Here is a 12,112-nt window from a genome sequence, read left to right as displayed (position 1 = left end):
GTTAAAGTACGAAGTGTGTAAATCATCCAAAAATGGCCATAAAATTCAAAATGGCCGACTTCCTGTTGACTTTAGGCTATGGGTTCTTGAGGCTTTTTTGTGCGTCTTGATACGATACATGTCCCCAGAAAATTTCGTACATGTAGGTTGAACGTGAACGAGGGGCTAATCATTTCCAATTTTCAAGGTGGCGCTAGCGAGTCATTTTGCCACGCCCATGTGCGAAACTTGTAGAATACGAAATTTTTCACCGGTTCTGACATGTTTGCAAATTTTGGTGAGTTTTCGAGTATGTTTAGGCCATGTCATTTGGGCCTACTTTGCAGAAAAAAAAAAAAAAAAAAAAAAAAAAAAAAAAAAAAAAAAAAAAAATATAATCCGAGCAGATTCAATAGGGACCTCGCACGGTCGTGCTCGGGCCCTAATAATAATAACAACAACTAAAACACACAAACATAGAAGTGTTCTACCAATACACGGTATGAACCCTAATAATGATGATGATAATAATAATAATAATAAAGCAAAGACAGTCCCCTTTCATGCTATTTCTGTTTCACAAGACCAGATTTTTCTGGACATCACCATTTTTCTGTACATCATCCATATGTCTCTTGATTTAAGTTAAAACCTTACAAAATTACTCAGTATGTAATGACAGAATAACAACGGTACGAACGTTAAAACTATCTTACAGGTGTGGTTCTTTACTCTGCCTGTTGTTGTTGCACTCTGCTGTGTTGGCTGCAGTGGTCTGCCTGTCTGAGGACAGGCAGCCGGCCGGCCAGCTCGTTAGTTTACCCCCTAGACTGGTTCGCTAGCTCCCACCCACTGACAATTGCAGACCATCACAACTCCGAAAACACCCCCAGAAGCCAATTACCCTTACCACAACCATCACCAAGTGTGTGCCTTAACTTAAGTTATTGATTATATGCATGTCGACCGGTTAACCCTGTCTGCTAGCATGTTAGCTGTGAGGCTGTGCATTATAACCACAACTCCACTAGATGGCGTTGTCGCAAAAGAACTACGGTCCTAGAACTGCGGTCCAAGGATTGCAGGGGTCCTGAAACTGCAGCCTCTGGTAATGCAGCTTCATAATATTGTCAAGTTCACACAAGTTACCAACCGATGCAACAGAAGGTCTTTATCGGCCTCTACTGGCCGACCCGTAGGAGACCACACAGACCAGTAAACCAATCGATTTGCTCAAGACGAAGAGAAAGAGCCAACTTAACAGCCCTGTAGCATGTTCTGTTCTTAACTGTAACTTCTCTGACTGTAAAACATGGTGGTGCTTTTGGTCACAGGAATATTGATCAATATTTACTGTTTTTATCAAAATGTCAATGTTTTGGAAGCTTTGTTATTTGGAACGTGGTTGTTTGGAGAGAATAGTGTTTTGAAGAAAACTGGTAGTTTTCTTCAAAACACTAAAAGTGAACATATAAACAGTAAATATGGCCAAAACATGGACATTCGCCTGGTATATTTTTGAAAAATTGTGTAATAACTGTTTTATAATAGTTTCTTTTCATCAAATTTACCATTACAGATGTATTCCGGGTGTATTAGAAGATATTCAGTAGCATTATAATGGATAATGGTTTTAATGGTGATATATGGTGACACATTCCTTAGCTTCTGGCCTATCAAAGGAGACCAGAATTATGCATCTAGGCCTAATGGTTGAGGAGTTATTAATGATTTATTTAGGGTATGTTATTTTATGCGTTTCTCCGGGAAATAGGTGTTAGTTTATTAAGTTTGGCTTTCCATCTTGAGCAAATAATTAATCTGTAATGTCCCTGATAAAGTAATAAAGTAAATGTAAGTGATTTGAATTTAAATTTTTAGGCTGGCAAATATTAAACCGGAATAAACATTAAATAACACATTTGTATTTAGAAGAGCCATTATTGAAACTGCAAAAGTAACTTTTCAACACATTTAAAAACCTATTGCATTCAATAATAAACCTACTTGCCATAATGTAATCTAAATAAATCTAATCAAACTAACAAAATCATTACACACTGTTCAAATAAAGAAGCTTTGATTAATATAACAAATCTTCAGAACTATATCACTTTGAACTAATAAGACTAATTTCTGTCAAATTAATGGGTTTAGACAATTTTGAGATGGTTTATTAACCACACAACCAAAACTAAGATATTAGTGGGAGAAGTATTAATGGATGGATAAAGTTTGAAAAAATTAATGCTTCTTCAAATGTTACTTTGTTATGCAGAGCTGGGTGAAGTTAAAAAATGGAAAGCAACTTTTTCCAGAGACGCCATTTGAGAAGAGCAAAAACTGAAAGCTTTCCTGATTCCCAAGGCTCGAGAGGGAGCTACAAGTGGAAAAGATGTGCAGCTTTAACAAATGTTAAGCTGTGACTTTTTCTAATCAAGTAACACTGCCCATTTGTTAAGTCCTATAGCAAAAGGCAAAAGGTAATACCAGCAGCATTGAAGACACGCTAAAAATGCCAGCCTAATCTATGACAATTACTATTGCTTGTAGCATTTTCAATTCAGTATAAATTAAAATTGAATTAAACTAAAAAGTTTAATTTTAAGAACCTTTTATCTATCTAGGTCAAATCCTGGACTGTATAAAAGAAGTGGATGCAATCACTTTGATGTCACTCATTGGTTTGTGGACTTCCATTTTGAGGCCTCGATTTTGGCTGCCACCATGCTGATTTTTTCCAACCAGGCACCGGGCATGACCATATTTGGACAAGATGGTGGCGCTTGCAATCTTGGTTAGCTAGGTGCATCACATTAACTGTGATTTTAACCATGATGCCAATTTTTGATTGTGAAAAAACAAATGTACTACTGGAAAAATTGACTCCTAATAAGCTATTTCACCGGCGTTGGTTAAATTTACAAAGTGCAGTGGGTACCAGTCACTCTAGCCAGATTGACTGGTCGCCATGGTAGCGACTTGCCAGAAACAAGGTAGTCCCGCCCTATAGCATACCCTGCTTTATCGTCTATTTTCTTCTCAATTGCACCATAACTTTCTAAATGAACATCATGCTATATTGCAGATTAGTTCTTGGAGTCTCAATTGAGGGCAAAACATTTTTCCACACTGGATGTAGTACTACTACTATAGTGAGTTAAGAATGGAGGATCATGGAGCGCCCTGGTAGCTATCTGACCTGGAGAAGACAAAACTTGAAGATCTACAGAAGAAATTTCAGGTTGAATATTGGTTTGACCTTTTCAAGACGTCACATATGGTCACTTTTAAATGCTCTGGGTATCCCTTTAGGGTAGTTTTTGCACATGTTGTCAGGGTTTGTTGTGAGCTCGAGGCAGTTAACAGAGTTTTAGGACCCAAAGGCAGGACACATTCACCCAGCGGCGCCACCAGAAACTTTGAGCCCCATGACAAAAAAACCTAATTGGGCCCCCTCTGCGCAGTTGTTGTCACCACATCTCTAGGACCTAACTGGCCCATTAAAAGCTTTACATAACTCTAATTAAAGGCTTGTAATTGTCTTGCTTCTTGTAGTTCAATACTAGTACAAGCACAGTAAAAAGGGTTAAAACAAGGCTGAAGCTAAGAAAGCTAAAAGGTCAGTTCAAATGGGGGAAGCTCAGGGTCAGTTAAATAAAAAGGGAATCCGGCTCTTTGTGGCTGGGTGTGCTCAACTTCATTTTCCTGCGTGGGGCGAAGCCAAACACGACAGGGACAGGTCTGCTGCTATCTGAGATATCAGCAGCAGCCTCAGCACACCCGCACACTGCACACAGGAGACAAGCAGAAGACTCCTTTACACAACAACAATTTATTCCACACGACAGACACTGCCACCAGCCCATTTAACAATTACATACACCCAGGGATGAAGACATTCAACATCACAACTCTGTACCTGCACACAGGAGACAAGCAGAAGACTCATTGAGCCTAGTGTGTGGCTGGTTAAATAACTGGAGATGGAGGTCACGCCCAAGCACACCTGTCTGCCATCAGCCCATCGCCATGCAATCAACCCATGTGAAAACCACACCCACCAAAAACACACTAAGGGCCTTTCCGAAACAGCTTGCTACTCACTGTCCCTACCTACTTCCACTTCGTTTGCACATTCATGCGGAGGGTCCGCCACATTGAGTGCCATCCGAAACCAATGAGGGCGGAGTGGTAGTGGGTTGTTAAACCCTCAAATGTGGAGTTAGCACCCGTGCATTGTCATGTCACCATTCATAGGTTAACAACGTAGCCCATATGATTTATATTGAAATGTTGTATTTGTGAATGTAACATTTTTCATATAGGCTAAGTTAAAGAGGTTCACATAGGCTATATAGGCTTTTCTTTAGGATACAGTGAATATCAATCTTTTCATAAAATAATATTTATTATTATAATATATATATATATATATATATATATATATATATATTTCGTCATTCAAGTCATGTTCAACACGAACACAAACAAAATGCTTTCAGTTTCTTGCAAAAAACACACTTTTCCTCAACATCAATCCTGAATCTTAATACCACTGTTGTTTATTTGATACACGTATTATAGCAGTGAGTGCAGCGGTAACGTCAGATCCTATTTATGCTGGGGAGAGAGGGTAGTTCGTCTGAAAGCTGACGCTGTATTTAAACCGTATGCGGCTTAGGGAGCTCGATTTGGCCTGGAGGGTGACTTTGACCAGAGTTCACTCCGTGTCGGAGTGGAAGTGGCGAGGGTCTAGTTTCGGTAAGGCCCTATCACTGCACTCAAAATCAGGCCGATACAAGTCTACCCTGTTACACATGAAAGTCTGCATACAGTAGGGGAGAGCCGGGACGATTGAAACACTTTTCAGATCATTTTAACATATAATGTTACAGACAGAAATCATTTGTTGTTGTCATCAACAACTCACGTGTGTGTGTTCTATCAATACCAGGTGTTATCTTGTTAAAATGTGGAACGACTTCAGTATAGTTTCACTTTGAACGAAAGGTGCGCATTGTTTCATTTATCCCTACTGTGCGGGACGGATGAACCACAACAATATACATTTAAATAGTTTGTTATTCTTGTTTTTATTTAGAAAGCTTGACACTGCCCTTCTTAATACGTAATTGCAAACTATTATGTCCTTTTTCTTAATAAAAAATAGTATAAATATAACTTGGCTAGCTAACTAGAATATTCAACAGCTAATGCGTATTTGGATTAAATATCAGCTGCCCTTTTCTGCAACCTGTTTTCCTGGTCTACTGTGAAGACCCTGTTATTTGGCTGTGAGTATCTTGGTGGTCCAGCCTGCAGCCTAGTGGACTCTGCCCCCCTCCTGCCATGTCTAAATAATGTAGCATGGCTACGTGATGATTGAAACACTTCAGGATGTGTTACTAACTAATCTTTCATGTGATCATGACCATGGCACGTGGAACAATAAACACAACTTGTCATTCAAAAAAAATTATCGCTTGAGTGAATTTACTTTTTCCCGGTTCTGTTAAGTACTGTGGACTGTATGTGCTGAGGTAATTTGGTATATCAGACTTGTATGGGCTGTGTTTCATTCGTCCCGCGTTTCAATCATCCCGGCTCTCCCCTATGCAGTTCACTATTTGATGCAAGATTAAAAGCCACCATAAAAATGTCCTTAAGGCAATCTTTTACAGACTCAATGTATTTTTATAGTAAAATTAACTATCTATATATCTATAGATGTCTATATATCTATAGATGTTAAATGACATCTATAGATGTCATTTAACAACCATAATTAAATCTAAATGAACGTATCAAACTGGATTATTTTAATATTGTCCGTAAATTACATGCAGGCTGAGGTAAGCTACTTACTGTTTCCAACTGTCCAGCATCCAGTACAAACAAAAGGTTTGTTATTTCAAAATGATCATTATGTGAGAAAATAATTTGTTTGAATTTCTTTCATTAATAAACATTTCCTTTTTCCTTTTTGTTATGATAAAAAGAGCAAGAGAGAGAGAAATCCCCACAGACTCCCAGGAATGATGCTAACTGGCATGTCATTAACACAGTGTTGCACCTGGGAGGCTACAATTATGGGGAGACTGGGGTGCTGCTGACTCATCTGTTGTTAGTCTGCTAAAAGGGGCGGGGACAATTATTTAATATGAATATCTTGCTTTGTTTCCCTGCACTGATTAAATGTTGATGAAATGTAGGTTAACACTAGTCTGCAGCTAGCTAGCTTATTTCACTGTGGACATTAAGCCAACAGGGTAACACCACTCACAGACTTTAGGCTACCAACCTTTCTTGGTGAAAAACTGGGTTACAGTGACATCCTTTCCTTTGTCTTTCCTCTCTGTCTTTTCTCTTTTTCCTTTTTTGAAAACCAATTTTTGGTTTACTATGCAACATTGTGATCACTGTATTTCTGGCCCATCTACTGACTGCAATTAAACACGTCACTGATACAGTGCCCTAAGGCAGGACCAAACCATTTAATGCAGATACAGGGGGGTGGCCGGTCAATATGGATGTTTACTTTTGGTCAATGGGGATATTTAACTTCTATTGCCAAAAACAAGATATCATTAATTGTATTATTATATTTAAAATACTCAATGATGATAGTTTATATAAATATAATTTGATATTAGTTTTTACCTATTTTTTTGGGCCTCTTTCAGGCCCCTTGGAATTGTCCTAACTTTTCCCCCCTATATAGCGCCCCTACGTTCACCAGCAGGCTGTTTTCAGTAATTTAATAACAAAAGTTCTCACTTTCTGTCGCTATGGTACAATTCACACAACTATGTGGTAATATTTCACCACTCTTACAATAAACACAACAGATCATCAAAAAGGACCTTTTTTCACCACTATAAGTACATCTGACATTGACTCGGTAAAACAACATGCAGGAAGACATGTTTCGTATTGAAATACATTCACACAAAGTGCGCGCGTAACTTTGGAGAAGATTCACTTCTCTATTGTTAAAATACCTTTTACTATCACTATGTGTGGGGCCCTGGGTATTGCAGTGGCTAAGGTTAGTTTTGGAAGTGTTATGGTATTACTTAAGATTGTTATCCCGTTTTACAAGGAAGTTAGCCCAATTGTAAACGTAAGATAGTCAACAAAGCACCAGATGAAGCCGATATTCATTCAAGACTGTCTTTGTGTTATATTTTCAGGTGAGAGAAGTGCACAAGTATCATATATGTTCATGTTAACTATGTTGTCAATTGTGGTGCCATGTTTTACTGTTTACAGCGATGTTAATGTGAGAAAATGAGGCAGCTAACTGATGCTAGCTCCAGTAACTTCATGTTAGCACACTACGGTGCGAAACCTACTACCTTAGTGCAAGTAGCTTAGTGCTCTACATAACAAACAGAGCCACAAAGGACCACTGCAATGATTACAGTATGTACAACACTATAAAATACACTAGATGATTACCATCCATAATTGCATTGCTAATTTCACGTGGTGGTAAAGTCAGTCGTTAACTACATACTGTAATAATGGATGTGAACACTAGCAATTCCTTTCAACAAGGGAGCAGAATAGACAGCAAGGCAGTGAAATCTGTTGTGGTGGCAGCCCGGCCGACGGTGAGTGTCCTGTTTATTTCTCCCTTTTTGCTTATGATTCCGTTTTCCCCTGGTGTACTGTTTTTTCCTGTCCCCTGCGTGTGCTCTCCCTCTCTCTCTCCCTCCGCTCCTGAGCCCAGCCAACGACCTGCACCTGCATCTCGTCAGCCACCTCCTCTGCCTGCCACACCTGCCAGCAATCAACCTAATCCCTGCCTGCATATCAACCCCGGTTCTCCACTCCATCACTGCTTGATCGTCATTGCTCCTAACCCGGTGCTGCAAGTTCACTAAAGCTACTGAAATCCCCAGTAGATACTCTCAGTTCTCCAGCTCTTGGTTTTTTCCCCTGTGTCTAACCCTGTCTGTCTGTTTCCCTTCCCAGGTTCACTCACCCTCATCCTCTGTCCTGTCAGCTGGGCTCGCCCACCGGTCCTCTCCTCTCGGGCTACCTCCACGGCGCACCCCTCACTTCTCACCAGTCCGCCTGCCACCACACCGTTCCATTCCCCGGTCCCCTGCCTCCCACGGCTCCCTCACCTCTCCTCCTCCACCTCGCCAGCCCCTTGGTTCTCCGTGTCCCCTTTCCCTGGCGTCCGCCTCGCCTCCATCTCCTCTTCCCCAGCCCCTCTGTTTACCCTAAATAAACCACCTTTCTACGGAGTGTTGTGTTTGGGTCCATTCTGTCCTGCTCTGTAACAGAAATAAATCATTTTCATTTCAGTGTGTGCTGCTTTGTGTGCATACTCAATTGTGTGTGCTGTATTGATACAAAAACTATTTTTTTTCTAAAGTTTGAAGTTTAGAGTTTTTCAAGACCTGTCTGCTTTAGCAAAAAACGTGTTTGGGTTTTTTTGATGCAATGTTTTATTAGTGTGTAGAGCTTTGCAAAAATAGCCTGTAGGTTCAAAAAATGTGCCTAAACCATCAGAATAAACTGTAAAGTGCCCAGTATGAACACATCACTCTGGTCAGACAAGTGGAACCTCAGTCAGTGTCACCTCTGTTGAGCAAGCTCTCGCATAATCCTGTTTTCTTTTTTTCCATTCTCAGATTGAGAGAGAGCAGGTATACACTTGCCAAATGACTCTCCCAGGGTGATTCTGTGTGTGTGTGTGTTTCCTTGGGGTGGAGATGATGATGATCTCAGTGTGTTATAGCAGGATCCTGCAGCTGACAGATGAAAACCTTAAAAAGCAAACACAACTGCAAGTTTCACCCTGATGTCTCATGTGTCAACCTGTTTGAGAAAGGAACATACTGTGCATGCAATCTGAGTGTTTCAGTGATGGATACCTTTTCAGGAAAAATGTCTTTGTCCTTTGTGAACAAAAACTCTCTTTAGGACTAGAGACCAACCTTGGTGGAATTTAGTTTTATTTCTCATACAGGATGCCTTAGTTTTTTAGTTATACGCCCATACAAATATACACACAGGCAAACTGACCTTTAATTTTTCTAGCCTACTATACAGCCTGAATTAAAGGACAGATACGTTTTTGGAGACAACATATAGAGATGATCACAGGCTCCATCTCAGCCACCTGCCTTTGATGTGTCCTTTCTTTGTTTTGGATGCTTATTTCAATTATACCTTGCAGGCTAACTTCATAGATACAGTTGTTTTATTGTGGAATCACAGGTGATCATTCTATATCATCACAAGGATGTAATGACATCTGTCACTGCATGCATAAACATACAATTTAGAAAATGTCATGAATTTGTTGTACAATAAGGTGCACAGCCCGCGACCCTGTGCACAGGATAAGCGGTTGACGATGGATGGATGGAATAAGGTGCAAAGCAAAATAAATGTTTGATCATTGATGAAGGTAAGAGTCAAGATTCAATTCTTCATTGCCATTCACAGTAGTCTGCATTAGAAAACCATAGCTTTTCCATTCTTCATAGATATGCATCATCCATCCATTATAAATTGGAAAGACTAACAATTTCCAAATGCTAATGAGCATGTTTTTGATCAATCATGTGTTTCATTTTATGCAAAGACTTGAAGGCATAAGTGCACTTTAGTCAGTTGTACTTATTTATTATTTTTGTCCAGTTTAATGTACTGTCATTGCAGGGTGATGGAGATCTTGCTGCAAGCAGGGATTGTTTTGAAAATCCTTCATTTGCTGCATTCAAGAGAGTACAAGATTTTAAACTTAAAACAATTCCAATTCAAAAACAAAGAGTTGTCAGAAATCAAACCCAGAGGACAAATAACAGAAAAACACAGACATTATGAAAATGATTAAGTGAATTTGGTCATCTCTTGTATTTGAATGTTTTTCCAGCAAGCACTTAGAGGTGCCAGAAAGTGTTCTTTCACACAATTGTATCAATTCGTAATAACTATAAAAAAAATAAGAATTAATGCAACTAAATGTTCACATGCACAATTAATCAACTGGAAAGCAAGTTCAAGGCCTCTGAACTGACTACCGAATAGAATAGAAATCTAAAAACCTGTAGAACAGTTTGGAAAATGGTCCACAGTATTCTAAAGCCTTTGTGATTTGTAGTACACAAGAAAATATTAGAATGCCTCTTTAATCTGCTCTCTAATGTGGGGTAAGTTTTTCATCACAAAATGAACTTTCAGAAAGTTTAATAATCATTTTTCTTTCTTATTTTCCCAGTGTATCTTTCCAGAGAACCTTCACATGATGCTTTGTTTATTATTCATTATTTATTATTTAGTGTCCCAAACAGATAACTTGATTAGAAAATATGGATCCGTTAAAGAGAACAAAGGAAATTGCATGAGATAGAATGAGATCTTCACCTTCCCCACTAATCTAACAAACAGATGTAGCCAAAGTCCATCTGTTTACTTATACAAACACAAATTGTTACCAGCTTCTCAGATTTCCTGTCCTGCTCATCAGCTGAACAGTGACTGAAGACGGTAAAAACAACCTATGGAGCAATCCATCATATGGTCATTTACATAAACAACTCTATGCAACAGTAAGGCCTTTTGGACTGTTTATATAAAGACCCCACACAGTAATGGAGCCAGCTGCATCGTTTACAGTTTATAAAGTGTCGAGGTTACTGATAGAAAGCAATATCTGTGTTGCTGTTGGCTCACTGTCTGTCTGCAGCATATCTGACTGATGATTGATTCTAACATGTATTTCAGTTGCAGATATCCACAGAAAAAAAACAAAAAACACCTCACTGTTTTGTACTGAAGCAATAATAAGTACGATGATGAATGGTGCAGCTGGTACTTGTCAATGTGCGTAGTTATAACGTTACCTTAATTATTTGATGTGTATATGTATATTTTACATGTTTCTTGTGTAATTGTTCTCATCTGTAGCCTTTTTATGCTGCAGTCTTGGCCAAGTCACCCTAAAAAAAGAGATCACCGATCTCAACGGATCTTACCTGGTTAAACATTGGTTAAATAATTAAAAACAGTACAAGCTGTACTAGCTACAAATTACCCAACTCAAAACTGCATTCTCAACAAGGTCCAAAGTTAAATTCAACTTTTAACAACGTTTCACCTCTGCTTTACTTTTTGCAGTATGGAGTCAGTTCAATCATCTGGGAGAGATCAAAAACTCCTCAAGGTTTATGATTTCATTCAATTTCGCCATCTTCATCGCTGGACAGGATTCAGTGCGGGCCCTTCACTGACCCCTGCACGTGTGCACTCAATGCAAAGTCACACACACGTGTGAACACAGAGATTTTTTTTTTCATCCATAAAACTCAATCTGTCTTCCATACCGGACATGGAGAATGTCACTGTACCACTGACAGCTCTCTGGAGAGGCCATTTGAATGCAACACATGCACGCATACACACATTCAAATGCACATACACACACATCTGATTCTAGTAATCAGACGGGTTCTTTATTTTCTTAAGGAGCAAGTTGGAAAGTAGTTCTTCTAGCAGGCTAAGTTTGTTAGCTTTGCACTGGGAAGTCTTGATCTCTTACTCTAGTGAGAGTGTTAAGCAACAATGAAAGAACAGATTTCATATCACAGGATATGAAAAAATTATTTGTGTTTAAAAATCATGTTGGCACATCCAAACAACCATGGGGCAGGCACAGAACACACTGAAGGGATTACATATGCCATCTTGCCAAGGAACACTTCAGAATCCCCTGGGAAGAACTTGAGGACATGGCTTGGGAGAAGGATGTAGCTGCTGACTGCTGACTGCTGCCAGCGTGGCACAGACCACTGTAACTGGCTGAAAACAGATGGATGAATGGACCTCGTGTTGCAAATGAACAGTTTGTACACTGAATGTTCTTTTTCACAGATTACATGTTTGCTCCAATTAGCAAACAGTAATACATCACAAATTAAAATATGGTTATGACAAGATAATTGCACATCATAGTTACAAATTTGCTGCATTCACATTATTTGTATTAACGCTGCTTGGTAAACCTAGCGCTTTGTTGGAATGAAATGTAAGTTTCTGGGTACGGTATGAGTCAAACGTTGACTTTTAGAAAATAACAAGCTTATTGTAAGGTAAAAACAAACTTTAA

General features: G+C 39.2%; 1 protein-coding gene across 1 annotated transcript; it reads left to right on the top strand.

Moving 5' to 3' along the window:
- The first annotated feature begins 6,735 nt into the window (after window positions 1–6,735).
- LOC123963704 (proline-rich receptor-like protein kinase PERK2) lies at window positions 6,736–8,300 on the top strand. Its single transcript, XM_046040721.1, has 3 exons — window positions 6,736–7,175; window positions 7,543–7,853; window positions 7,963–8,300. Exons 1-3 carry the CDS (start codon window positions 7,130–7,132, stop codon window positions 8,218–8,220), a joined length of 615 nt encoding a protein of 204 aa, XP_045896677.1. The 5' UTR covers window positions 6,736–7,129; the 3' UTR covers window positions 8,221–8,300.
- Window positions 8,301–12,112: the final 3,812 nt, after the last annotated feature.

Source organism: Micropterus dolomieu, linkage group LG23, assembly GCF_021292245.1.
Source record: "Micropterus dolomieu isolate WLL.071019.BEF.003 ecotype Adirondacks linkage group LG23, ASM2129224v1, whole genome shotgun sequence".
Taxonomy (NCBI): Eukaryota; Metazoa; Chordata; class Actinopteri; order Centrarchiformes; family Centrarchidae; genus Micropterus; species Micropterus dolomieu.
Note: the sequence above shows the minus strand (reverse complement) of the source record. Positions and strands in the feature narration are given on the sequence as shown.

Bases quoted from the DNA above. Each gene is read 5' to 3' on its own strand.
- LOC123963704 (XM_046040721.1), top strand. From the start codon at position 7,130: ATGAAGCCGATATTCATTCAAGACTGTCTTTGTGTTATATTTTCAG. The intron at 7,176-7,542 runs GTGAGAGAAGTG...CCTTTCAACAAG, and splicing joins TCTTTGTGTTATATTTTCAG to GGAGCAGAATAGACAGCAAG. The intron at 7,854-7,962 runs GTGCTGCAAGTT...TTCCCTTCCCAG, and splicing joins TCGTCATTGCTCCTAACCCG to GTTCACTCACCCTCATCCTC.